Source organism: Podarcis tiliguerta (assembly GCF_965153285.1).
Source record: "Podarcis tiliguerta genome assembly, chromosome: 8".
Classification (NCBI taxonomy): domain Eukaryota; kingdom Metazoa; phylum Chordata; class Lepidosauria; order Squamata; family Lacertidae; genus Podarcis; species Podarcis tiliguerta.
In genome coordinates, this window is record NC_139541.1 from 36,886,499 (window position 1) to 36,913,276 (window position 26,778).

The 26,778-nt window shown below is 43.5% G+C and overlaps 1 protein-coding gene across 4 annotated transcripts; it reads right to left on the reverse strand.

Moving 5' to 3' along the window:
* Nucleotides 1-1,189: 1,189 nt before the first annotated feature.
* On the reverse strand, nt 1,190-26,334 carry ZDHHC7 (zDHHC palmitoyltransferase 7). 4 transcript variants are annotated; one of them, XM_083451961.1, is made up of 8 exons: nt 25,996-26,334; nt 18,183-18,264; nt 12,434-12,756; nt 9,331-9,455; nt 7,832-7,928; nt 6,260-6,341; nt 4,757-4,887; nt 1,190-4,572 (listed from the first exon to the last, which is right to left on the reverse strand). In XM_083451961.1, exons 3-8 carry the CDS (start codon nt 12,737-12,739, stop codon nt 4,396-4,398), a joined length of 918 nt encoding a protein of 305 aa, XP_083308087.1. In that variant the 5' UTR covers nt 12,740-12,756; nt 18,183-18,264; nt 25,996-26,334; the 3' UTR covers nt 1,190-4,395. The 4 variants fall into 4 exon arrangements, with proteins under 4 accessions (XP_083308087.1, XP_083308089.1, XP_083308088.1 ...); XM_083451963.1 differs by lacking the exon at nt 25,996-26,334 and adding an exon at nt 19,480-23,317 and having other exon boundaries at nt 18,183-19,096; XM_083451962.1 differs by lacking the exon at nt 25,996-26,334 and adding an exon at nt 21,157-21,347.
* Nucleotides 26,335-26,778: the final 444 nt, after the last annotated feature.

Below are 26,778 nucleotides of genomic sequence, written 5' to 3' on the forward strand. Positions count from 1 at the left end.
TCACCTGCCCAATTGCCGCAGCCGCAGCCAATCGCCGGCAGATCTTGCTGCAGCCACCAATCACCCACCCAATCGCCGCTGCCTATCTCCTGCTTGCTGCTGCCATTAATCGCACGTCCCCTCTCTGCATTCACTATCTGTGTGTAAGACGACACCCAATTTTTGCCTTTTTTTTAAATAGCAAAAGCATCGTCTTATGCACAGAAAAACACGGTATATTCTATTCTAGCCCCAGCAGGGGAAGCTAGTTTACTAGTTTACATGCTATGAAAAAGACAACGGGTAGCGCACAGGGATGTAACAAACGTTTCATTCAAAATGATACCAGACTATGACTTATGCTAGGACAATGTAACAATGTCATGGCTAGGAGTGGTTGCTATGAATACATGCAGATCCTATTGATTGCTCCTTCCTGGTAAAACTCCTTTGTTTGATATCAAGTATAATAGAGGCATATGTAACTACACCTCTGTTGAACCAAGGTGAATCTTCCAGGGTGGCCACATGCCATCTTTTACAAAGCTCAGCCATCTGTTTGAAGGAGTCGTCTGTTGCAGAGCTATCTGATCCAAGTCTAGTCTACAAATAACCAACACTTAAGAGTGAAGAAATTAAGGCAGGAAATTGAGTGAGTTCACAGGAAACCTACCTTTCCTCACTATGTAGAGATGTAATGTATTTCTACAAACAGGAGATGGGTCGGAGCTCAGTGGTAGAGTATTTACTTTGCACCCAGAAGGTCCCAGGTTCAATCTCTGGCATCTCCATGTAGGGTTGGGAGAGACCCACAAATGAAAAACTGGAAAGAGTTTCTCCCAGCCAGTCTGTGAGCTAGATGGACCAATGCTCTGACTCAGTGTAAGGTACCTTCCTATAGTCCTAATACAACCAGATACCAGGCTTAACCAAAGCATATGTTAACAGTTGTTTCCTTTCTTTGAACAGCTGAAAAATAAAATGTCAGAAGGACATAGTCCTTGAAGGTAAGGAAGTTCTTAAAAGACAAATGCACAGGAAACAAAAGACATTAGGTCATTGGTCCCCCTATTGCCTCCTGTTTGGTTTCAGAGTTCCCGAAAGTCTTAAGTAGGTATTCTTCCCAAATGATGCCCAGACTACTATGAACACAAAACATGAGCTCTGCTGTCAATATATAAAAATGAAATTAAATATCCAACACAAAGCCCTCAATTAGTTACTTTATTTTACATTAAAAAAATTACAACAGAACAAGGATTCGAAAAGCCAAGAAACTCCATTTTCATACACACACGCACACACACTTGCTAAGTCACACACAGGTTCAGCTGCTTTAAAAGGGATTTGCTGAGTTCCAGCAGTATACAGTCCATCAAAGTGTATGTATGAAGTCTTGTGCTAAAGCAGATATAACCAATTCCCAAACTAGGTGAAGGTACAAAATGGAAATGGGCAAGATCTTCCTGGGCTTGCTGCATTTTTACCCCTTGCTTTGGTGATCCGAATCTAATGTTATTTATCTGCTTGCAAGTTCTGCTTCCCTAGTAATACGTGCACAGACTTGACGGAACTGTGAATATGTACATAAGAACAAACTGCAGGCTTTTGTTCATGGGCCGAGAATGGACTGCAAAGATCCCTTGAGGCATTGTCTGAGCATTTTTGGATTCTTACAGGTTGCTTAGTTCACCAGCTGTGTGTGCCTGGCTTTGCTACAAGTCACCACCCGCTTGCCATGAGCCCATTTTTCTGCATGGCAGGTAGTGCACACATCACCATGGTTCCAGTTTATGCCCTGCATGGTGGGAGAGCAAATAGGACCCCTTCATCACCATATAAATACTGTGATTTTGTAAGAAGCCTCTCCTGAGGGAGGCCCAATTCCCCTCCTCCAAGGGAGAATTGTTTACATGGATGTATGTACAGTGTGCTTGCCCCACAGCTTACACTATGTGTGTATGAAGAGGGGGAGCCTGTAACAAATTCATCACCTACATTAGGAGGGTCAGTGAACTGGTATGCAGCATGAAACAGACCCTTCCGTTGTATCTCTTGTTTCTCCTCCCGTACTTTCATTCCTCCAGATCACACAGTTTTCATTTAATGCCAAGGACCAAAATGGTCATGCAGGAAGCCCCCTTCATGGGGACACACGCTTGGGCATCATTGCCACCCTGCTATAAAACACAATTCAGGTCATTATAGTTAAGACGCTGCACAGAGACATAGAGAAATTGGCGAGTGAACCTCCAGGAATTAAAGATCCTACTGGAAAACTCACACTAAACTTATAGCCTACAAGTCATTCAGAAGAGGGAATTCTGCATGAGACAGAAGCATGCTTGCTGTTTGCTTGCTTTTGTAATAACAGAAGTCGCAATCCACACTCTAAGCCACTTCTCTTCAGCAGTGGGAAGTGCTGGGGTAATATCAGCAAAGTCCCAGCTTCCCAGGCACATGCATACTCTGTCATCCGTGGGGTGTGCCAGCCTCCAGATTCTTGAGCATGCTGGTACTGCGATACCAATGGCTAAGCGAAAGCTCAGCCTCGATATGTTTAAAGGCAGGTTTCAATTTAGAAAGGCTTCCCCCGCCCCCTCAAAAAACATTTCTCCTTTCTATACATGCATGCTCAAGATGTGAAGTCTCCTGTTTAAATGGCATTAAAAGAAAGGGGGGGGGGGGAGAAGGATCAGCTTCTGTTGCTGAGCACACATATCACTCCCTTTAGAAAAATGTTTCATTACTTGCAGATGTAACAGCACATTCAGACCATGTAGTGGTTTCACTCTACAAGGGATGGTAAAAGCTGGTTGGATACCACTGGTTTCTCCAGTTCAGAAGTGGTTTGGTTTGGAATATGGTAGCATGCTGTATTTCCTTTTGTTGCCAAGGATTTTTTTTAAAATAAAATCATTACATGGAATCATCACAGTCAAGTACTGCACTTGTTTCTGAAGAAATCTGCCCATCTCCTTTGCCGACAATGGTAAGCTAGTGTAGCTATGAGTCACACGGTTGGCATGGCTGCAAGGAGACTATCTGAACAATTGGCAACATTCCCAAACACATTCAAGATTCATCATGAGAGCCCCGTATTTGTGTAGGAGTGCTGACGAGTACTCAGCGCTCTCACAAGAGTAGTGCCAATAGCTTTAACAGGACAATGCCACTACAAGAATCCCTTTGCGGAATCAGGAGGCGCCTCTCCCACTGCAATGAACATGAAAACTGGTGTTATGTGGCAGCGGTGCATGCACAATGGTGCATTAGTGAACTCAGCAATTAAGGCCATCTGGAACCAGCAAGTCTGACTTCCACAGAGCATGTTTAGAATCTGGCTGCAGGCCAGCATGTTTAAAGACATGCCTGTTCTTCAGATCTATTGCAGCTTACATCTTCCCACCCGCTATGTGCAAGTTCACTAGGTCTTAGCCATAGCTTTTGAGAGGCCTGGCTTGCATTCTGACAAATTTATATAATGAAATGCAAGAAGCAATTGAAGCTGTTGGTTCAATTAAGAGACTTCCAATATGCATTGTTTCATGCCACCAGAAGTTTATGGTTCCACTCCCGCCCCCCTTTTGGAAGGACAAAAAGTAATCCTTCAATACACCTAATGATGAGTGAAATTAGAAATTATAATGAACAGGAAATTGGTGTAAATACCTCAGGGTAGAACAAAACCCTGCAATATGATTTCTGCACACTTACCACTTAAAACTGAATCCCAAAAAAGGAATACTTTTCTGAGCCTATGGAAATTTTGGACACTGACTGGCCTTGTATGTTTTGGCTACAAGGTAATGGATTACAGACCTGTTCAGATACCCACATGCAGAAGTACAGCTGAGGGGGTCTTTGGGGACAAACAGAAAAGTTACATAATGGAGCTGAGCATTGCCTAAAAACTATCAGGTCAAAAATGGTTTCTTTTGGCTCGTGATTTCCAGCATTTGTACTTGTATAATAACATGATTGACAACTGTGCCTTGCCACAAAGTCATATAAAAACAGCAGAGGTCAACTCCTTAAAAAAAAAAAGACATATATCAAATAAAAGGGGTTTGACAAAAATAAATGCATAATTAGTCCTCTAAAATAATAAGTTACAGTAGTAAAGACAATATTTTGGCTTCATAGTGTGACTGTCCACCTTTCTTGGTTGTTTGTGATTGTTTTGTCATCTTGCTTGAAAGCCATGTGTGGTAGTATCCAGTTTACACTTCTGAGAGTTAATGAGATGTCTGTGACTATAAATGTATAAAATTCTGCTTGCTACAAGCAAAATGTTTCATGTGTGTCAAATCTTCATTGGTCACAGGTTACTTGTGGGCAGCTTTTTTCTTTTTTCCTGGTGCCCAATAAATACAATATACTACTTTTTGTGAGTTCCAGCATGATTAGACAGACTCAAACAGAAAACTCAGGACCTCCTTTCTTGGCTCTTAGCATAAGCCGTCTGATTCGAAATCCAGCAAACGGATTTATCCATAGCAGAGAAGGCTGGCCCCCAAAGACAGATTTCATTCCTTCCCAGCGCAACCTCCGTTCCCATGTAGGCTTCTCACTCTTCAGTCTTTCAATCTCCTGCAAGTAAATATGATAAAAATTGATGTTAAGAAATTTGGAAAGCACGCCAAACTCTAGCCAAGACTGAACACCTGTCTCAAAAGAGGATATGGAAAGGGGCAGAACAAGGGCATAGGAGAAGCAGGTTCAAATCCCTATCCAGTCCTGAAACCAGACCCCAAGAAAAACCCTCAATTCTGACCGTTTCATCGTTGCATATTGAGTGGATCTGGGTGCCGAACATTACTGCAGTAAACGTCAGAAACAGAAAACCCTCAAGGCACAAGAAGATCAACAGGATCACAGTCACAGGTGGTGAAAAGTCACTGCATTCTGAAAGAGAGCGGATGAACTTCAATGAAAAAACAAACTGCAACAAGCACGCCAACAAGAGTTAACTTCAAAAGGATTAGCAAATCTGAGAATGTAACAGGAAGTTAGGAGCAATCTACAACACAAAGCCCAGGCTGAGGGATCACATCAGTAGCCAGACTGTTGGCCTGCAAGGGGCCAGTGACATGTAGAATGGGAGTTTGTTCCTGTATGGAGCTGCCACGGTACACAAATGGTAGTGGGACACCGTGTGCTCAAATGGAAAGTGCCTTCCAGGTGCTTCAGGCTCAGGTGCCACCAGAATTTGTATAGATCTAAATACCCAGTTGTATTTATATGGCAAAGTATAAAACACGATATACGCAGGCCTCCCTCATCACTGATTCACCATGCTAGCTAGGTGTGCATGACCTGCGCCCACATGCACAATTTAAAAAGGCAATTATTTTAAAAGCAAAGTTAAAAGGCACGGTCTATTGGAATGTGTCCCACCATTGTCAAGCTCCAAGGACTTCCTTAATAAGGAAGGATGATGCCTCTTCATCTTTGTGATGGAAATGGCAAAAACCACCTTAGCAAATACTGCAGGGCTTCTCAATCATAGATTTACATGGGTCACGAGTTTTTTAGGCCAAAATTTCAAAGGGCTATCTTGAAAGCCCTATACACCCTGAGCTGCCAGAGGACTGCCTTCTCCCCTATGGATCTGACTGACCCCTTCAGAGGTCCTTCTCAAGGTACCCCCATCTTCAGAGGTAAGGAGGATGGTTGCCAGGGAAGAACTTTTCAGTGGTGGCCTCTATACAGTCGTATCTTGGTTGACAAATGCCTTGAGACTTGAACGTTCTGGCTCCTGAACGCCACATACCCGAAAATGAATGTTCCGGTTTGCAAACGTTCTTTAGAACCCAACTGTCCAACGTGGTTTCTGATTGGCTGCAGGGGCTTCCTGCATCCAATTGGAAGCCGTGCCTTGGTTTCTGAACGTTTTGGAAGTTGAACAGACTTCCAGAACGGATTCCATTTGACTTCCGAGGTACCACTGTACAATCCCCAAACAAATCTGGGAGGCATTTTTTAAAATAATACTTATGTGGTGAGTGAAAGCTTTTCTTTATTAACCAAGGTGTTTGAATGACTGTTCTGCTGTTTTTACTGTTTTAGTGGTTCTTGAGGTTTATCTGCTTTAAAAAAAAAAATCTGTTGATTTTTTTTTTTTTTTAGATAATGCTGTTAACTTTTCAATTGTTTGATTTTTACATGGTAGTTTCTTTTATGGCACTTGGATACTCTGGTAGAAAAGTGACTTAGATATACCAAAAATAAATAAGTCAAACGCCATATTACAAAAGCAACTGAAGTGTGTGCTTACCAATCCACTGTCCTCTGACGCAGGAGAAGAACTGAAACCCACACAGGATGAGAGCATGAGCTGAAATTAGAGCTATGTACATCTGAAAGTGAGAAAAAGATTTGGAAATCAGCTCTGAAAACCATGCAACCATTAGGCAGGCAGTCAATATTTAAATTCTTTTACAACTTGTAAGAGGACCATGCTACACTGTGCAGTGCTTTCAAAATTCTCTTTTTTTGAGGCGGGGCAGGTAATTTGCTGCATTAGCTCAAGGTTTAATCTAGAGCAGGGATAGCAAACCTTTCCCACCATGCCTCCACCCAGATGTTGTTGGACTGCAACCCCCATGATGTTGATGATGATAATAATAATAATAATAATAATAATAATTTATATCCCGCCCTCCCCAGCTGAAGCCGGGCTCAGAGTGGCTAACAACAATAAAAGTAACACAGCATTCTAAAATCAATTCATCTTAAAATCAATTCAAAATCAAACTAATGGCAACCACTGGGCTGGAGTTCTGTGAGGATTACCAAAGGAGGGGGTCAGACTGTGCCTTGGCCAAAGGCCTGGTGGAACAGCTCTGTCTTGCAGGCCCTGCGGAAAGATGTCAAGTCCCGCAGGGTCCTAGTCTCTTGTGACAGAGCGTTCCACCAGATTGGGGCCACACCCGAAAAAGCCCTGGCTCTGCTTGAGGCCAGCCTAACCTCCCTGTGCCCCAGGACCTCCAAGATGTTTTTGTTTGAAGACCGTAAGGTCCTCCGTGGGACATACCAGGAAAGGCAGTCCTGTAGCTACAAGGGTCCTAGGCCGTATAGGGCTTTAAAGGTTAAAACCAGCACCTTAAACCTGATCCTGTACTCCACCGGGAGCCAGTGCAGCTGGTATAGCACCGGGTGAATGTGATCCCGTGGCAAGGACACCGTAAGGAGTCTCGCCGTGGCATTCTGCACCCGCTGGAGTTTCTGGGTCAGTCTCAAGGGCAGCCCCACGTAGAGCGAGTTACAATAATCCAGTCTGGAGGTGACCGTTGCGTGGATCACAGTGGCTAGGTCAGGGCGAGAGAGATAAGGAGCCAACTGCTTAGCTTGGCGGAGATGAAAAAATGCAGCCTTTGTTATAGCTGCAATCTGCACCTCCATGGAAAGGGAGGTGTCGAAGATTACACCCAAACTCTTAACGGACGGTACTAGCACTAACTGCGCCCCCGCAAGAGATGGGAGTTGCCCCCCCCATCTTAAACCAACAGCCATGAAGGCTGGGCGCTGAAGGCTGGGGATCTACACGCTGACTATCTGTGATCTAGCCCATCAATGTTTTCCAACAACAACTAGTCAGACGGATCCAGGAAACTCACAAGAAAGCCATGAAGTCAACAGCTCTCTCCTGCGGTTTTGTCATCTACCCCACCAACTGATATTCAGAAGCACACTGTGCCTCTGAGTGTAGAGTGTAGAGGTTCCAACTCCAGACTCAACCCCCAAATTAGGATAGCCAGGGCAGGGACAGTTTTATATTGGCAACAAACAAACAAATGATAGATAGATAGATAGATAGATAGATAGATAGATAGATAACCATACTCACAGTAAACAGCACAAAAAACCTCTGGTTTCTTTCCCCCACACAGTTATTGACCCAGGGGCAGTGATGATCCATCTTCCGAATGCATCGCTTGCAAATGCTAGTGGAAGGAGGGGGAAAAAACACTGAAAGTTATGCTGTGGTATGTGTTACAGATATTTTGCCCTTGGTGACTGCAAAGAGGCCATCTCTCTGGAAATCTAAGACGCTGGCATGCGTGGTACAGGAGGCCAAATGGAGGATGATTTCAAACTGCAGCTCGTTCAATGCAGCCGCTCTACATTAACAGATGCCGTAGGACATTCAAACATTGTGCGACTTAATATTGTTTGTTTTCTGCATGTCAGAGTGAATAAACGTGATTAAAATACACACAAACACACCTCAGGAGGCACACCTTGTTCCCTCCCCAATAAAAACAATTCAATGAAAACTGAATATACTTAGAAGTCTTGGAATATTGAGTATTAGCCGGAAAAGAAAAAAGGAAAATTGGGGTGGGATAATGGAGGAGGGTACAACTGGATGGGTGGCTCTCTGAGCAGCACTCAGGTTTGAAGGTGAGTATGTACATTTTGTTCCTTGTCTAACCAACAATACTAATGCTACTAATTATAATAATCTTCAATACATAACAACATTGCACAGTTCCACATTTCATTCTACATGGAGTGCTGGCACCTTCCCTTACCTTGAAATGAAGGCTATCAAGCACCACATTTTCCAGGAAATAAATCTAAAGCTACCAATTTTTAGCGCAGATGAGCTCTGCCAGATCTTCCAGGAATGGCCAGATTCAAGTGCTTTGCTATCACAAAGCCACAGCAAGCTTTTAAGCATTCAAATTAATGCTTAGAAGAGCGAGGCACAAAGAAATGGTTGGACAAAGTGGGGAAGCAGCTGCAGGCAACTTGTGGAGAACAACAACCCTCCATGTTCCTGCTTAGCTTGTTCAGACAAAAGGGAATCTGAAAGGAATCTTGAAAGAATTGACCTTGTCTGCCACTTTTGCACAAGCTCTAGTGAATTGCAGGCAACTTAAAAGTCACACAGCAATGCTCTGTTCCGATAAAGCTGCAAATAGAACACACATGAAAGCAAAGAATACTTTTAGGGAAATGTGCTGAAAAAGGCATCTCTGAGGTCTGAGAAACCACGCAAGAGTCAAACTATACATTACACTGAGACTGCCATTGTTTATGTGATTTTTTTTTTAAATAAAAAACAAACAAACCACAGCTTCAATCCTTATTGGAAGTATTCTGCAGAGACCGTGAGGCTAACTCATTTCCCCAAGTGCTGAAGTCACAGGGAAAATTGCCTTACTCTTTTCCCCAGGAGGGAAAGTGGTGGTGGAGGATGATTTTCATTGGGGCTGTGGAAAGGGGTCAACTTCCTTCCACCTGCATAATTGCAATATGCAAAGACGTTTTTAACATCACTTATAGTTTGGGCCTTGGATTCCAGGCTGAGAACAGTACAGAAGCAGCAATGGGACATACCTGCAATGGTGGGCACGTTCCGGTTTAATGCTGCAGCACTTTGGACACTTGTAGATTACTTCGCCTGGTTTCAACTGCAAACTCTCCATGTACTCTTTCGTGGCATTTCCTTTCGGAACAGCCCCCTAAGGCATCACAGATGGAAAGGAAGACAAGGCCCAGTTACTGGTATATATCTGAAGAGTGCCAGTGGCGTTTTCGAGAGTGATCTAAAAGGCAACCTGAAGGCACAGCTGAGAATAGGAATGGGTATGAATGCAGCTACACACAACTTTAATGTTACTTATATAGGGGCTGAGGTCCACAAGTTTCATGCAAAAGGTATGCTCCAAGCAGGGATTTGGATAGAAAGAAACAGGGCACCACCACGTTTTTGAGGGAGTTCTCAGCAAAAAGGAAGAAAAGGCAGAGTAATTTAGAGGACCTGGAAACATTTGGGCAGATGAGGGTGGCAGAACAAGAAGGTTGCAAGCAGAGGTGTAGCAGGACAGGAGGGCAGAGTAACAGGATGGGACAAGGATCTGGGAGATCTTTGGTGGTAAGGACTAACTGCCCCCAATACGGAGCCTATATACATAGAAATAACATTTTAGAAAGTTAGAGGGAAACTGCTGTATTTCCTCAGACACTGGGCCTTCTCAATAAGCTACCAGTATCATGTTCAGGCAAAAATTGCTTGTATTTTAATTTACAATCCTAGTTTAGGTAGATAAAAAAGGATCCTATTCCTCCATTTCTTTAGCAAGTGATATTATAGATATGTAAGATTTAATCTTGGGAATACACCAAGGAAAAACACACTATGTCTGTGAGGAAGGTCTGTAGGAAGGAAGATGTATTAAGGGTTTTGTAGTAGCAAGACCATAATGCGGCAGACACTGGAGTAATTTCTTTGATTTCTGGCTACAATTTCCCACTTGACTATTCATGATGGTTTAAGCTTTGGCAACTGAATGTTCACTGTGATCCAAGCCAGAGGAGTGCATATGTATTCTATGGGCAACTGGACTGTTTTCTTATTTTCCAGCACAAAGTTCTGTGGGGTGCGCGTGCATGTGCAGATCACCTCTCTCAATTCTAAAGGCCGCTTTCCATGAAAGAGAGAGAAAGGCAGCAACACAAAACTGATAGCAGTTACTGAAGCAAAGGTCTTAACAGTAATGGACAATTAAAAGAAACAAGCAGGCACTAGGGCCTGGAGGGAGTACTGCCCCAAGTTTCAGTGTGGTAGCTAGGGAGAACTGCAGAGGGTGAGGCTATAGGGAAGGGGAATTCTTACATGATAACAAAGCAGATGCAGCAGTCTAGAGGCAAGGTTGAGCATGATATGTGTCAAAGAGGAGGCTAATGGGGGCAGCTGACCTATTCTTGCCCTTCAATTTCCCCTCGTGTCATTAAAGGTGAGCCTCCTAACTGCCCTTCGGTCAGTGAACCTGCAGTTCACAGATTGTGGTTTAACTCAATGTATCTGGCTCTGTATTTAAAAGCCTTTCTAAATGACATACTATGAAATCTCTTAAGTGATGTACAAAAATACCATACTGGCCACTCTGACTGGTGGTGACTCTTCAAGGTTTCCCCCAGTCCTGCTACCCATGTTTCATTTAACTGGAGGTATGGGAAATAAGTCTGGGACCTTCTGCATGCGCAGTGTGTTTTTAACTTCTGAGTTATGGATACTCCTACCATTCTCAACACTGAGCCTAGAATGGGGAACTGCTGGTTTCTTTGGAACCAGCCCATAGTCTCCTGTCCAAGATCTTACCCTCTGATAAATAAATTAGATTTAGTTGGGAAAGTTTCCATTGGTGCTAATGGCAGCTTTTTCTCTAATCCCAATTACTGTGCTTGGAAATTCTAAAGAGGTGGCAGCCGAAGAGTTAAGGTTAAACTCTCCCTGACATGACCCCACCCCCCAAAAAGCCCTCCTGTGTAGCAACTGAGTTTAGAACCAAAAGCTTCCACTGGTGTCAATGGAAGCTTTTCTTTCTAGTTATTGTGTAGGGGTTATTTTCAGCGTGGAAAGAAGTGCAAAGAGGAAGACGGTGTGTGTGTGTAAGATAAATAAAAAAAGAGGGGAAATCGTGTAATGTAAAGATGAGTTGGCTGTGGTGTTTGTCACTGTAACTGACTTGTACAGGTTTGATATTAAAGAGATATATAGTAAAATGTTATTTAGGGAGATATTTGTAAGTTGTAAGGTAAGATGAGTGCAAGGGGGTGCGAGTGAGAATGGGACAGAATGGTGTGGTGTGTCATGTCCTGATTGGCTGAGGGTGGAGGATGACAGTGTGTGTGTGTGTGTGTGTGTGTGTGTACAGAAAAATACAGTTGCGTTCTGGAGAAGGGTGATTGGTGTGGGTGCTGAGGAGCAGGGGGCAGAGTGGGCGGGACAGGATTTGTATTTGTATTTGTATTAGGAAAAGAGTTATAAGCACATGCTATGAAATTTCTAATGCTATTGTTGAAAGCAAATCGTACCTGTTAATGACTGCTTTTAATATAATAAGTATTTGTTCATTCAAACACCTCATATTTGGCCAAGAGATATTATTGTCTAGATGGCAGGAGCAAAATACCAGTGGTTAGAGGATTGCTTGAGGTATTGGAATTCCAGATCTGGAAACCTGATAAGGCAAATAGGAGCCCAGGGGCTTGAGAGAACATTCACCAAAAGGGACTGATGATTTGAATTAAAGTATACTCTTGCTCCTAAACCTGAGTACGACAATTGGTATGGCCTTGCCTGATTTTGGCTTTAGCAGTATGTTGGTCCTCAAGAGATTATCCCTAAAGGAGCACAGTCTTTAGCATAAAAAGATTTCCCAACCCTGTGGTAGGCAATCCACAAGTGCATGCCAATAGAATAAATTACTAGGAAAGGCTTCACACACAGTAAGAAGTGTTGACTGTTCAAGCATGATGTGTATAATGCTAGTTGTGTTTCCTGTTTGGGGCATTTTAATTTGACTGTAGGTTCTGTTTTTTCCGTTTGTGGTGCTATGCAAGTGCCAAAAGTTCTGCCCAGAAAAGATTCCCTGTGTGTCACTGTTCCATGCACACAAAATGGTTAAACCCAACTGTGAGGAACATGTCTACTCACGGGATCAGTCAGCATTGTTCTCAGGTGCGAGGACAAGGCGAGCACCGCCAAGCAGTTGAAGAGGACCCCATTGATGAGGGAGTACCAAAAGTCTTTGGAAGGCAGCAGCATGACAAATGTCACTACAAAATCCGCATAGATAACGAGAAGCCAAGTCATCACTGCACAGACCATCCCACAGCCGTCACGGATGAACCAGACCCGGTCGGCCATGTCAGACTCCGACGATGATGAATCATAGCTGTCATTTTCGGCAAGCAGCGGGTGATGCTCGACGTCGCGGAACCTGTGCCCAGATGACTGCATGATTTCCTGGACTGGCCCTGCAGAAAAATAAGAAGAGGGCAGCCATGAACCAAGGCATTTTGACAGCAGATGTCAGGTTCTATTACCATGGGACAGAAGCAGGTCTGATGGTAGAGGTTACCTCGCCATAACAATTTTGTTCAAGGAACAGTACTTTAGTGAGAGAAAGTGCAAGTCTTCTGCCAGTTACCTGAATATTTTCCATCTCCCACTTCTCTCTAGCAGACAGATTTGTTGTGGTTGTAAGAACATTCACAACCCAGTAAGATACATCTCACACCACTTCAAGGGCCGTTTATCTTTTTTTACAAAGTCTGAATTCTTATGTCAACTGCAGAAAAGAATTTTGTTTTAAAAATTAACTGAAGTTTTTTTGTCCCTCCTTCAGAGCTCTCTGTATGTATTCTCATCTATTCTAATCCCAAACCTGTGGTATTTTCTGCATTTCACAGCACATCATTTTTTCTCTTTCTGCACTCCATCCATTATTCCTCTTTTCCATCACTCATGAGTAGTGTGAGGGAATTAAGCCAAAAACAGAAAAGCAAGTGGAAGCAGAGATTGCTGCAGTTAAAGGTTCATCTGTGGTCAGGAGCATAAATTAATGAAGCAAAGACATCACTGTTGTTTTCTTTGAGTCTGCAGATGACTTTTTAAACCATTGTTTTGACATTTGCTTTAGATTGAAATGAATGTAAGTTACATACCTTAAGTAAATAGTTATTTAACTTATGTTAAACAGCAGACAGAACACAAATGACACTGTATATGGTGGAAACTAAACTGCAGCGGAATGGAAACAGTGCCGACTGTGATGAATGGAAATTGCTGCCTTTTTGCATCTCTATCTGCAGATTTCTCAGCACCCTCACTTCATAGGTACTTATTTTTTCTCTTCCTCACCCTCCAAATCACTTTGCACTCCATGTCACCCCTTTTTTTCTCTGTGCATCCTTGTCCCTCATTATTATCCCCACCCCTTCCAGGCTCTAATTTTTGCTCATTTTGTTGCTGTTGTGCACTCCCTTCCTCACAATCACCTTACTTCTACAACCACTGCCTGAAATTGGTGGCAACAGCAAACCAAATGTTTGCTACCCCAACCATTAACCCCACTAAGGAGTCTTCAGCTGCAATCACCAGCTCACTTACTAGGGAGTAAGCCCCAATGGATAACATGGGATTTCCTTTAGAGTAAGCAAGTTTATGATTATGTTACTACATTCAAATGGAGCATGCAGCAAATTAGCTAAAAATACTGGTGCCAGCTCCACTGGCTGCCTCAGCATAGAGGGAGAGGAGCAATGAAGATATTGTGCTGTAGACATTCTCCCTCCCTCATCTCTGCCTTTAACAGGAAGGAGAAGCAGGCTTAGTCATTTTCAAAGAGGTGGGAGATGACTGTAAGATGTGGGCATTTGGAATTCCCCAAATAGGAAAGGAGGAGTACAACTGGCTCATGTGCCTAACATTACATGAATGCTCTTTACAACATTCACATAAGACAAGAAAATGAAGCCTATGCAAGATAGCTTTTTAATTTACTGAGGGAGAACATTTATATGTTTGTACAGAGTTAAAATTAGTTTATATTACATCCAGGACAGATTCCTCACTTACAACAGTTAATTCTAAGTCTCATTTAAAAGTATGAAGAAATGGCCTTAACTGCTCTAGCTAATTAATGTTTACTCTGAAGCAGGATCTACTGAATTCAACTGAGGCTCATATTAACATTTCCCTGGGAACTAGCATCATTTTTTTGACCCCAGGGGCCAAAAAAAAGGATTCTGCCCCCCCCCCCAAGTTATAAGTAATTTAGGCAGAACCATTAGGATATGATGAGAGCACACTACAATTGGTACAGCAAGGTGGCAAAGAGATTAAATGAGGCAGGAAACCCGATGTGATTTTCATTCTACCATAGATTAGATGGCCTAAGGCAAGCCACTCTTGCTCTTAATCTCTGCAATTTGAGGCTTATCAGACTTGGGTACCTTTCAGGGTTGTTGTGAAGCAGTGATGGAAACTTTGCAGCTCTCTATATGCTGCTGCATTACTAATTCCCATCAGCCTCTTCCAGCATGCCTAATGACCAGGGGTTCTGGACATTTGGAAATCACGTAAATGGTTATGTTCACATCACAAATTAAAAATATACACTTCTGTGCAGACGGAATAGCAGGGAGATCAAACAATTGATCCCATATGGTGCTGGCAAGCAGAGACAATTGCTAAAGCAGAGACAATAGCTAAAGCACACACACAGCAAAAAATATGTATGTCTCAATTTATACAATGACTCAGCGAAAAAGAAAAGAAAAGAAACAGGGCAGAGGCTACTCAATGCACTGCAGCAGCAAGATCTCTGGAAGGGGTTGTGCTTTGCACTTTCAGCTAGCAATTTAATCTTGGGAACAGATGCTCTTTCTGCTGCCCACACATTCTGTTCATTCAAAAGTGGTTAAGTGGTGAAATAGGTTCCAGCCTTATGAAATAAGACTGCTTTCCATGAGAACACCTTATTTTTACACACTGGCTTTTATACTCATTCCCAGGATAGAACAATCTAATTCAAGTCAATTTAAAATCAGTTAAAAATAGTAAAGTTATTTAAATCACTGTCTTTAAATCAAGTTTCCCCATTTTAAAATTGATATATTTTGTGAACAAGTGTTATATTCACTGATTCCTGTTGTGAAGCAAATTGGTTGCAACTACGCTGAGTTGTTCTACAACCTACAAATGTAGGAAGCTGCCTTATACAGATTCCAGTCCTACACAGAGTCAAACCAGTGGTCCATTTAGCAAAGTACTGTTTACATGAAGGTAGCTGAGAAGGAATCCTTCAGATGTTTTGGACTCCCAACTTCCATAGGGCAAAACATCATCAGGCCTGGCTCGTGCAGAAGGGAGTTGCAGTCCACAATACAGACAAGAGATAAATTTATCTTTGGCCTTCTGCACACATATGCATGGATATTACGTGAGACAGCCTTCCTGTAGATATGCACATTTATGTGAAAGTAACACCTACTGAACCAAGTGGGACTTATTAATAAACATGTATATGATCAGATGTTCAAAGCATTACAGAAATAAAGGTTGGTCTTAAGTGGGAAAAATATGAGATGGAAAATGCCTATGCTGTTTGGTTATTGGGAATCATAACTATTCATAATTTGGAAACAGAACACCTTGCAGAGTTCAGATTGTTGGAGGACATAAAATAAAAGGTATAAAATCACCCATATGAACTGGTGAGATAAAGGATGCCATCTCCTGGCTCCCAGTCTAATGACTGAAACTTCCTCCAAGAACACAACTTTGAGCTCATTTGTCTTACTTTCTTCAAATCCTTCCTTGAAAATCCACATGTTCTTTGGTGCATCCCTATAGTTCTCATAACATTACCAAATCTAACATTGTGCTGCTGAAATATTATTCCACTGTATACACATGCTTTCAATTCCTCCTTTCCTCTTCTGCTGCTATCTTCCTTGTCAGCAAATGCCAGCCCAGTGCTTGTGGGTACCATGGCATGAACAAAAGCTTTAATGAGCGACCCTGGGCAGGTACCCCAGTGTCGAATGAGCACCTGGGAGACCAAATCCCCTCTATATATAAAGGTATGATATAAATGCAGCCATAAATAAATAGATAGATAGATAGTCTCTAGCCCTTCTAGAAAGAAATGGGGCAAAATGTGCTATCTTCGAAGTGATTTCAGTGAAATGAGAGTGAGTGCTGTGTCTTTGTACTTAGTAAAGCACCATGATGATGGATGGCATGTTGTAAATAAGAGTAATTCTGATAGATGCTCACAATAATGTCAAGTGCATGCATTAACATTGTTCCTTTTAAATTTGGCATATTTTTGAAAGAGAAACAGTATAATTTACTTTAAAAATAAAACTGAGGGTTATATCCAATGTTAGACCCATTAAAACTACTTTACTTGGATACAACTCAGCATCTTTCAATACTAAATAACATTCCGACTTTTTAGCTACCCTATTGGTTTCATTTTGCAATAATGCTCTCTCCCAGCAGATGGAGGGTTTTTGTTTTGCTGGTGGGACTAGGTGTTCATTGAACTGCACTTGGTGGCTGGAGTGGAACTATAATGAGCTTCATTTATTTGCACATTGCCTCATCGCACCAGGAACAGAAAGGAGGCCCCAGAGAGCCTCCAACTATCTCTATAGAAAATCAAAGTATTATGACCAGATTGCAGCATAACCCCAAAAGTGCCAGAAATAGCATGAAACCCTAGAAGCACTTTCATCACTGAAATCCCTATTGATTCACTGCTATTAAGGGCCATGTTGGAGAGCAACCTGAAAGCACTGCATTGATTTGTGATATCTGAGCAGATGCCTCACCGCTTTCCAGCGTATGCTAGGTCCCCTTCCCTATAGCAAGCCAGCTTCAATGTAGTTTAAAGCACATGCTTATCAATTTGTGTCATTACTGATTCTCTTCCAAACATTAAACTTTCACCATCCAATTTGATCATAGTAAGAACTTTTGGTGTTTCTGAACCATATAAGGCAGACCCCACCCCACCCCTTGTCAAAGGGTATTCACAAACAATGGGAGTTGTAGTCCAGGAACACTTGGAGGGGAAGCAAGATCTGAAGTAGAGACTTCAGCCTCAGTCGCATTACAGCACATCACCTCTATGCAACATGCTGCTTTAAGTCACTAAAGCCTGCTGAGCAAATAAGCAAGTTGAACTGCGGAGGGGGAGGGTAGCTGCATAAATTGCTCAACTTACTACGATCAGGATGCAAGTACAAAAAGGCCTATTAAGGTAACGTCCCAGGAACAGCATGAACTTTGAATGGAAGCATGCTGAAAGTTTATCTTGAAGACAAAGTCCTTGAAGACAAAGACCTAATACAAATGATCTGCCATTTATGTGTGGCAGGTTGCTATGCCAATCCAGGGTGCCGCCAGTTCATAGGAACATTATACTGAGTCAGACCATTGGTCCACCTTGCTCAGTCTTGTCTACGCTGACAGGGAGTTTTTCGCAGCCCCACCTGGAGACGGAACCTGGGACATTCTGCATGCAAAGCTGGCGATTTACCACTCAGCTATGGCCCTCCCCTCGCCTTTTTTTTTTTGGTCTGGCAAATACAGCATTTGAAATAGCAAATACAAATGCCACTTCTGCTTGCTGAGCCGCTACACACAAGTTGCTTGAAGAGTGGAGGAGCCTCCCTGCTTTGGCATTTTAAGGTGAGCTGTTGTAGCTTGTTCCAAGGCATCATACTTACGTCTATTGCTCTATTTTTACAAATCTGAAGAAAGCTTATTCTGGGCTACAGGCTCACCATTAGGGACTTAACGGCATCTAACCATTTGAATTTCTATTTGCAACCCACCTTGAGCCTCTGGGGACAGGTTGGGCAATAAATCCAGAATGAACACATACCTGACAAGGAGTGTGAGTGTTAGTCTGACATCTTGCTGTTCCTTTGGGCTTCTAAGATGCATGTAGTCATAGTTGATGTAACCTGCACAGACATAATAAAGCCACTCATTAGTTACAAGCACAGCAGCAAGGTTATAACAAAGCATGAGGTGTCTTCTGTGACGGAATTACAACACATCTGTAGAAGCCAAAAACCTGCACTAATGTGGAGGAAAACTTCCATTCTGACAGCTGATTCACTTATCAAGTGAAAAAGGCTGCTTTTCTCCTCTGCCCTTGGATAAACACTGAATCTCTAGGAAAAAAGTGGGGGGAGGGGCTTTTCATTTTTCTGACGAGAGGATAATGTTAATGATAGGCATTATCTACCATCAGCTGTTCAGGAAATCTCAGACTCAAACCATTTGCCCTGCCCAGCTGCTCCACGTCGCTGTCCAGCTGTCTGATCCTTTCACCTCCATGTTCTTCCAGCAAGAGATTTCACAACTGGGAAACACCAATATGTGCTGTAGAAGACTATCTGAGAACTTCTACCTGGAGCACAACACTGTCGCTAAATTACTGACTTGGATTGTACCTTGTAGTTTCATTCTGGGCACAATTTAAAAATGCTGGTGTTGACTTTTAAGGTCAGTAAAGACTTGGAACCTGGATACATAAGAAGCCATCTGCTTACATGAACCAGTCCAGCCATGATAAACTTCATCGGAAGTCATTCTCCAAATATCTGGGCATTGTGTCTTCCTCCATGGCTGAACTCCCTCCCTAGGGATGCTTACCTGACACCGACATCATGAAGCTTTAGGTGTCAGTTAATAATGATGTTATCTGCCATTTGTTTTTCTTTTTTTCTTTTACTGAATTAGGATTTAATTTTACTACTTCTGAGTGGATTTTTGTGTGTCTATATTTTGCTGCCTGGGGACGCGGGTGGCGCTGTGGGTAAAAGCCTCAGCGCCTAGAGCTTGCCGATCGAAAGGTCGGCGGTTCGAATCCCCGCGACGGGGTGCGCTCCCGTTGTTCGGTCCCAGCGCCTGCCAACCTAGCAGTTTGAAAGCACGTCCAAAAGTGCAAGTAGATAAATAGGGACCGCTTACTAGCAGGAAGGTAAACGGCGTTTCCGTGTGCGGCTCTGGCTCGCCAGAGCAGCGATGTCACGCTGGCCACGTGATCCGGAAGTGTCTCCGGACAGCGCTGGCCCCTGGCCTCTTGAGTGAGATGGGCGCACAACCCTAGAGTCTGTCAAGACTGGCCCGTATGGGCAGGGGTACCTTTACCTTTTTATTTTGCTGCCTACTTATGCTGCCCCTTTGCTATTTATACAGGCAACGCTTTGGGGGAAGGTCTTAATTATGTTTATTTTTATATTAACCTTAACTGGTAACTTGCCTTGGAAATTTTAGCAAACTGAAAGGTGGGATATCATTCCCTCCATTTATGAAGTTCAGAGGTAGGTGAAAGAACTTGCACAGCCAAAACAACGCACACTCACAAGAGAGGTATCAGCAAAATTGCGGAACCATCAGAATTTGCTGAAGTTAAAAACAATAACAAAACAGGCGGGATCCCAAAACAAACCACTGAGCACTGGCCACACTCAGCGGTCACAGAATGCTGACTAATGATTTGGGGAGGGAGAGAACAGAAAAAGCAGGTAGGTGGGGAATAGAATGGAATATTGTAGACTACCTGGGACAGTAAACCAGTGTACAGTAGTACCTTGGTACTCAAACAACTTGGAACCCAAACACTGCAAACCTGGAAGTAAGTGTTCTGGTTTGCGAACTTTTTTCAGAAGTCGAACATGATCTGTTTTGAGTGTTACGCTTCCGATTTAAGTGCCACACTTCCATTTCGAGTGTTACGCTGAAGTCTGTCTGTTTTTGCTATTTATTTCACATTTCTGTTTTTGCGGCTTTTTTGTTTTGTTTTTGTGACTGTGTGGAACCTAGTTCAGCTACTGATTGATTGTGTGACTGCAGTACATTGTTTATTGCTTTCATTTTATGGATAAATTGTCTCGTTAGATAGTAAAATTCATGTTAAATTGCTATTTTAGGGGTTGTTTCTAAAAGTCTGGAACGGATGAATAAATTTTGCATTACTTTCTATGGGAAAGCGCGCCTTGGTTTTGGAACACTTTGGTTTTGGAATGGACTTCCGGAACAGATAAAGTTTGAGAACCAAGGTACCACTGTATGGACACTGCAGCATCATATATAGAGGCACCTTCACCTATTATCTCAAGTATGAACACATCCCCAGACACAGTGCTTGAGGTTTCATGACCATGAATTCAGTTGGGGAAAATTCTGTCTCTGCAGTCAGATTAGCTCCCCCTTCCCCAAAAAAGATTTCTGTTGGCAGAAAAGAAAATTCTACAGGGCCCTAAATGTGGGCACCAGTGACAATATTAGCGAGAATATCCGCATTGACAATGTAAGCAAAGCTGTCACACACAGTTAAGGCATGGTTTCAAAAACGAAAAATGAAAATCTCACAGCAAACTGGCTCTGCTAACTACAGAGTCAGCATCTCCTCTCTCAGAAGGAAGGCCAGCCAGTCTTTCATTATACAGGTCTGTAGCCCAGGGGAAGCCCTTCTGCAGGAAAGCAGCAGCTGCAGGAGACTCAATCTACCTATAAGTGCCCAATTAACCCCCTCTTGATTATTTTGTCCAAGTATTCCATGCTCAAGGTCACAGTTGCTCTACTCCAGCTAATGGTAGATTTTCTGCAATTGGATACGCAAAATGATCTTGAAGTAAGATATTTTCCCTGGAAGCTGCCTTTGTACACGACCAGCTGTATGTTAGGAAAGACAGGGAATTATTTTCAATTATGCTAGGCTACCTTTCACTTTTTGTATCTCCCAAGTCTCTGACCTTCACAGTTTGTCTATGCTTGTGTCTTGCACCCTCTCCTTCCACCCACTGTGTGATCCATAATCAGTCTTTTAAGATGACTTTACTTACTTACAAGTAAGTAAGGTGAACTGTTCTAGCTGAAAGGGTGAAGGGGCTTGGAAATTCTGCAGGCCTCGCAGGCGCTGCCCGACCCACACGGTGCTGCATGATGTCATCCCATCATGGAAAGCGGGCAGACCCTGTTCAACCTTGAGGGCCAGTCACAAGTCCATAGCCCCCTTCAGCAGCAAGTCTCAGCCATACTGTGTTAAACCGTGATGTCACAGAGCCCAGCCATCTCCACTCTGCTTGTGAGGAGGGCAGACCCACTTATTCAGCAACAGGCTGGTTGAGAGCAGTCACAATTTGAGAGTTGGACACAGACGGGCCTGAAGTTTACAAATGGCAAGCTAGGAATAGACACACAAATCTGAAACTAGTCCTTCTTCCTACATAGTTGAGATTTACTGAACCCTGGCTTTGGTTAGGATTACACAAGCAAGCCCACAGACACTGTCTCCCCCCCCCATTACAGTTACACACACAAAACCCAATCTAGGTTCTGAAAGGCAGTCTTCTGGAGCTTTCTTAATGCTTATGAGGTTAATACGAAGCAGTGTGATGTATGTTCCATTGAACTGTATACACATCCAACCACTTTCTTTTGAAGAGTTTTCCAAGTACATACAAAAATCTACCTATTCTTTTGCATGCCAGTTACTGGATTGCTTAATCCAGTAGAGAAGGACCATAGCTTTCAGTAATGAAGTGCCCACTTTGCATGCAGGTACAGTCACTGCCTTCTCCAGTTAAAAGGACTTCAGGTCCAAGTGCTTGAAATAACCTCTGCCCGAAACCCTGAAGAGTCAGTCCAATCAGAAGAGAAACAATTCAGCTAGATGGACCAATAGTCTAACTCAGTTCCACATAGAGCTGCTTCACATGATTTGTCTGGAGTACAGCTACCGACGCCTTTATTAAAACACTAGAGAGCTTGAAAGTATGCAGGTACACAGCTAAAGTATTTGACATCAAAGTCCAAGAAACAGAACTTATCACAACTACTTACTAAACTGCTGACTCCTATTTCTGGCTAACGAACTTTACTGACGAAGGTTCCCTTCCCCACAAAAATTCATCATGCTCACATTCTTCATGTTAAAAATTCAAGAACAAATTATGTCACCCAAGTCAGTTTTCGGTAAGCAAAGTAAGAAGCAAAGGCTATTCTCTTCTAATAAATTATACATGTAAAGAACCTTATTGTACCAGGTAGAGGGCGACTGCTTTACGCCATTTGGTTTTCGGCAAAACATTTCAACAAAGTGTCCTACTGCACTGCACGGTAACAACAAATATGCATGGGGAAACTACCATGTTTTTGTTTCACTGCCATCGTGTTTTCAGACTCCCAACAACCAAAAGGACTAGAATCATATTTGAATAATAGGTAACAATACCACAATACCACTGCTCAGTGGTGCAGCACCTGCTTTCCATGCAGAAGGTCCCAGGTTCAATTCCTGGCATCTCCAGGTAGAACTGGAGAGACCCCTGGCTGGAACCCTGGTGTGTTTCTGCCTGTCACTGTATACAATATTGAGCTATTATTTACTTATTGAATTTATATCCCGTCCTTCCTCCCAAAGGAGCCTAGGGTGGCAAATGTGTCCATAATTTTCTTAAAGAGTATTCCAAATTCCCAGATGACAGCTCCCAACAGTTTTATACAAATGTTAAAATAGCAACGAGACGAAAAGGGCCCTTGTGGGACCCGTAGTCCAAAAACCACAGAGCCAAGTGACAATCTGCTAGTACTACTTCCTTGTAGCAACTCTGCGGGTAGGAGTGGACCCACTTTAACACAGAACTTCCTGCTAGGTGGACCAATGGTATGACACAGTGTAAGGCAGCTTCTTATGATCCTAAAAGCTGCACAGAGATACAGCAGGGACTACAAATTCTTGTAGTACAATAGGGACCCTCTCTCTACTTTGGTGACTGTGATTGGCTTTAAACTGTTTTAATATTGTATTTTTATAATGCTGTAACTTGCCCTGGGATCGCATGGTAAAGGGCAGGTAAGAAATCAAAGTAACAACAACACAAGTTGTGTGTGCCTATTCCAAAACGATTATCAAAGTTTCAGGTTCTTACTTGTTTTACAATTTGCTGAAATCATCTGAAATGTGTGGACCTTAAAGAGAGAGGTTGTATTGAGCAGTGATGGTGGTGGGGAGCCAATTGAGGAGTTAGGTGGAGTACATGCAGTTTCCTGGCAGTATGTCCTACCTAGTTCAATCCCTTGTCACAGAAAAGGAAAAAAAGGAGTGAGGGGACCCAAAGACCGCTGAGATGGAAATATTATCTCTCTACCAGAGACTCTTGAAAGCCAATGCTAGCCACAGTAGAGAATGCTGGTGTAGATGGACCACTGGTCTGACTCAATATAAAGAAACCTAATGAGCAGTGTCTCTTAAAGCCAAGGATAATGAATTAAATCAATGACAATGTTCCTTGATTTCTTTGCTGCAAAGACAGCAGCCAACAAAAGCATCAGCATCTGGCTCTCAATGTGAGTTTTTCTGTACAAGGTGAATGAAATTTTTTTAGCAGACATATCAGAACAGAAAGCCAATTATCCCAGACACTGGGTTGATTAAAAACATTTTCTCTCAAACTTGGTCCTACAATCATGGAGGAACACAAAGCCATGGCTGGAAAAGAAGGAGAAAACTTATTCTCATTTACAGGACTAGGTCACTGGCAGTCCTGGAAAATGAATGCTAATGGTTGAAGATTTCACCTTTATGCCAGGAGGAAAAATGTAAGCCTCTGTATTAAACTGTGCTGAGACAAGAACAAAGATAACAGCATGATGGGCAAATCCTGATCAACAGGGAAACCAGGACCAATTTCTCATAGAGATGGCAAGCCAGTGTCTAGCCTACACCACATCAGCCTGTAAGTGGTGACTTGAAAGTAAACCATCAAATCCTGTGCTTAAAAAAAAAAAGCAATTATGTCAGGGAGACAGCAGGGTTCCTGATTTCCTGGTTTTCTATGTGGATGGATTTTTAAATATATATATATATATATAGAGGGGGGGGGGGGACATTCAATCAAGTGCATCCCCCCTAAGGCAACGCAGTTCAGGCAACCATATGCTCAGTGAGCCCTAGATGAAGCATGGTACAGCTTTTGATGTGGGATGGAACAGTTCTCCAAGGGCTGCAATCTCGTGCACATTAATTGGGAATACCTCCAAGTACAGGATAGGGCTACAAAGATGGGATAGGGTTGAAAAGTGTGAGAAACACAAAGTAACAAAGTATTGAAGAGTAGAAGGCAGTAGCGGCTGATTTTATCCATGATAGTTTGTAGGGGTGGGGGTGAAATATAGGCTATCAGTTGTCAGATGGCGATGAAAAGTGTGGTCAAGTAGAGGTCGTTTTCAAATGCACAAATAAGACTGGGAGGGGTTTACAATTAACCAGCTGGAAGAGAGAAAAGGTGTTAGAGCTGTTGGTTTAGGACTGGAGAGACCCAGGTTCAACTTCCCATTCAGAAATACAGCTCAACAAGTGCCAGTCATGACCTCAGCCTCACCTACCTCAAGGGTTAGTGAGGATAAGAATGGTAAAGAGAACCAAGCATACCTTGGCAGAAAGGTGTGATTTACCGTAGGTAAATAAGCATAAATAGTCAAGCAAACTAATTAAGTACAGTGGAACCTTGAGTTACGTACCATTCTCCTTACGAACACTTTGGGTAACGAGCTCTGTTAACCCGGAAGTAGGTGCTCCCGGTAGTGAACTTTGCCCTGGGATGCAAGAGGAAGTCGCACGCCAGCAGTGGGTGGCCCCGTTAGTGAAAGCGTGCCTTAGGCTAAGAACGGTTTTGGGTTAAGAACGGACCACCGGAACAAATTAAGTTTGTAACCGGAGGTACCACTGTACTTATTTTAGTATATATTTTAAACATCTATTATATTTATTGCATTTCTATCACATCTTTTCTCCAATGCTCTCAAGATGGCGTATATGGTTCTCCACCTCCTCATTTAATCCCCACAACTCTGTGAGGTGGCTCAAGGTCCCCCAATGAGCTTCATGGCTGATTTCCTAGGTCCTAGTCTAACACTGACCATTACACAACACTGACCCCACTGTTTCTCAAAGGAGCTCATCACAAACCACCTCTCACCACTTTCCCCAAGATGGTGACTACTAAATGTTGCTGAACTCCAACACTGTCAGTTCCAATCAGTGTGGTCAATGGTAAGGGATGGGTGCTAAAAGCTCAACATCTGGAGGATGCCAGCTTGGGGAAGGCTGCTCCAGCTTAAATGTGCTATATGGCAGCACAGGTGTGGGCCTTCCCAGTGGTGGCACCACGTTAATAAACTTCTTTTCTGAAATGCTGGTAGTGTGAACTCTTGATTGGTTTTTCTGGCACCAACCAAAGGCCTTACCTTGTCTGCCCTGGCCTTTGTTGGGAATGAGCACTGACGCTGGGTGTTGTGGTGTTCCTCTGCCCACGCTGGCTGCAAGTTTAAATTGCTATTTGTTCGATACAGTTTTAGTTTTGATTGCATTCCCCTCCATGGGGTCGCTTTAGCGATGGCAGCACAGGCCAAATAAATAAATATTCCAAATAAATAAACCAAATCTACATCACACAGCCACGAGAGAAGCCCGGGGAGGAGGTAGTTTGTGGGGCAGAGGAACATGGGTGGGGGGAGAGAACTGGTGACATGCTTGGTAGGCGTGGACTAAAGAGGAAGGAGGGGTCGAAAAGGGCGTGGCTTGGGATAACAGGCATGGGGACACCCGAATAGGCGTGGCTTAGAACAAGGGCGTGGCTTGCTTATCTCTCTTTCTCCCTGCCCCTCCCTCACAGACTCACCGTCGCTTCGGTCCCTTCAGGGCTTTGCCGACAACCCAGGATGATGAGGGCGGCGGCGGCGGCAGCAGCAGCAGCAGCAGCAGCAGCCTCCTCCCATTCCAAGGCCCGGCCCATCCCGGGGAGAGAGGAGCCCCTCCGCTCGCGGCCCGCCGAAGGGAGGTTGGCAGGCCGTGTGTGTAACGGCCGCTGCCGCTGCTGTGAGGGGAACAGGGCGAGCGCGAGCTTGGGAAGCCAGCCCGGCGCACTGCGCAGGCGCCTCGTCGCGCGGCTTAGGCCCAGCCCCTGAGGGGTGGGGAGGAAAGGTGGCTTTGAGCATGCGTAGAGCGATGGGTTCCAAAGGGCACAAGAGAAAGAAGCAGAAAAAATTAGGGCACTGCAGCGACTCTGGAAGTCATGAAAGCAAGCCTCTTTTCCTGTTCTCCCATTAATCGAAAATGCCGGGGGAGGAAGCAGAAGTAACAGCGCGGGAGCTGCGGACCACACTGTACAAGACATCTCGTTTTGTTTTGTTTTGCTCTCAATCGGGATTACGTCGCTGCCACGCAAATGGCAGCTGTCGAATGGAAACTCGAAGTGAGGGGTGATGGGCAGCGCTCCTGGAAAGGCCCGGATAACTTGTTGCGCCTGCGCAGTGTATAAAACGTGCCTCCTCTGCTCCTGATTTTTCATGTTTTCTCCTGGGAAGTTTTTAACCTGTGACCTTTGCCGTGATTGTAATTAATTGCTGCGACCGGGCTTCATTAGAATCCGGGGGCTCAGCCTCACTTCCAAAGCCTGCTTCTC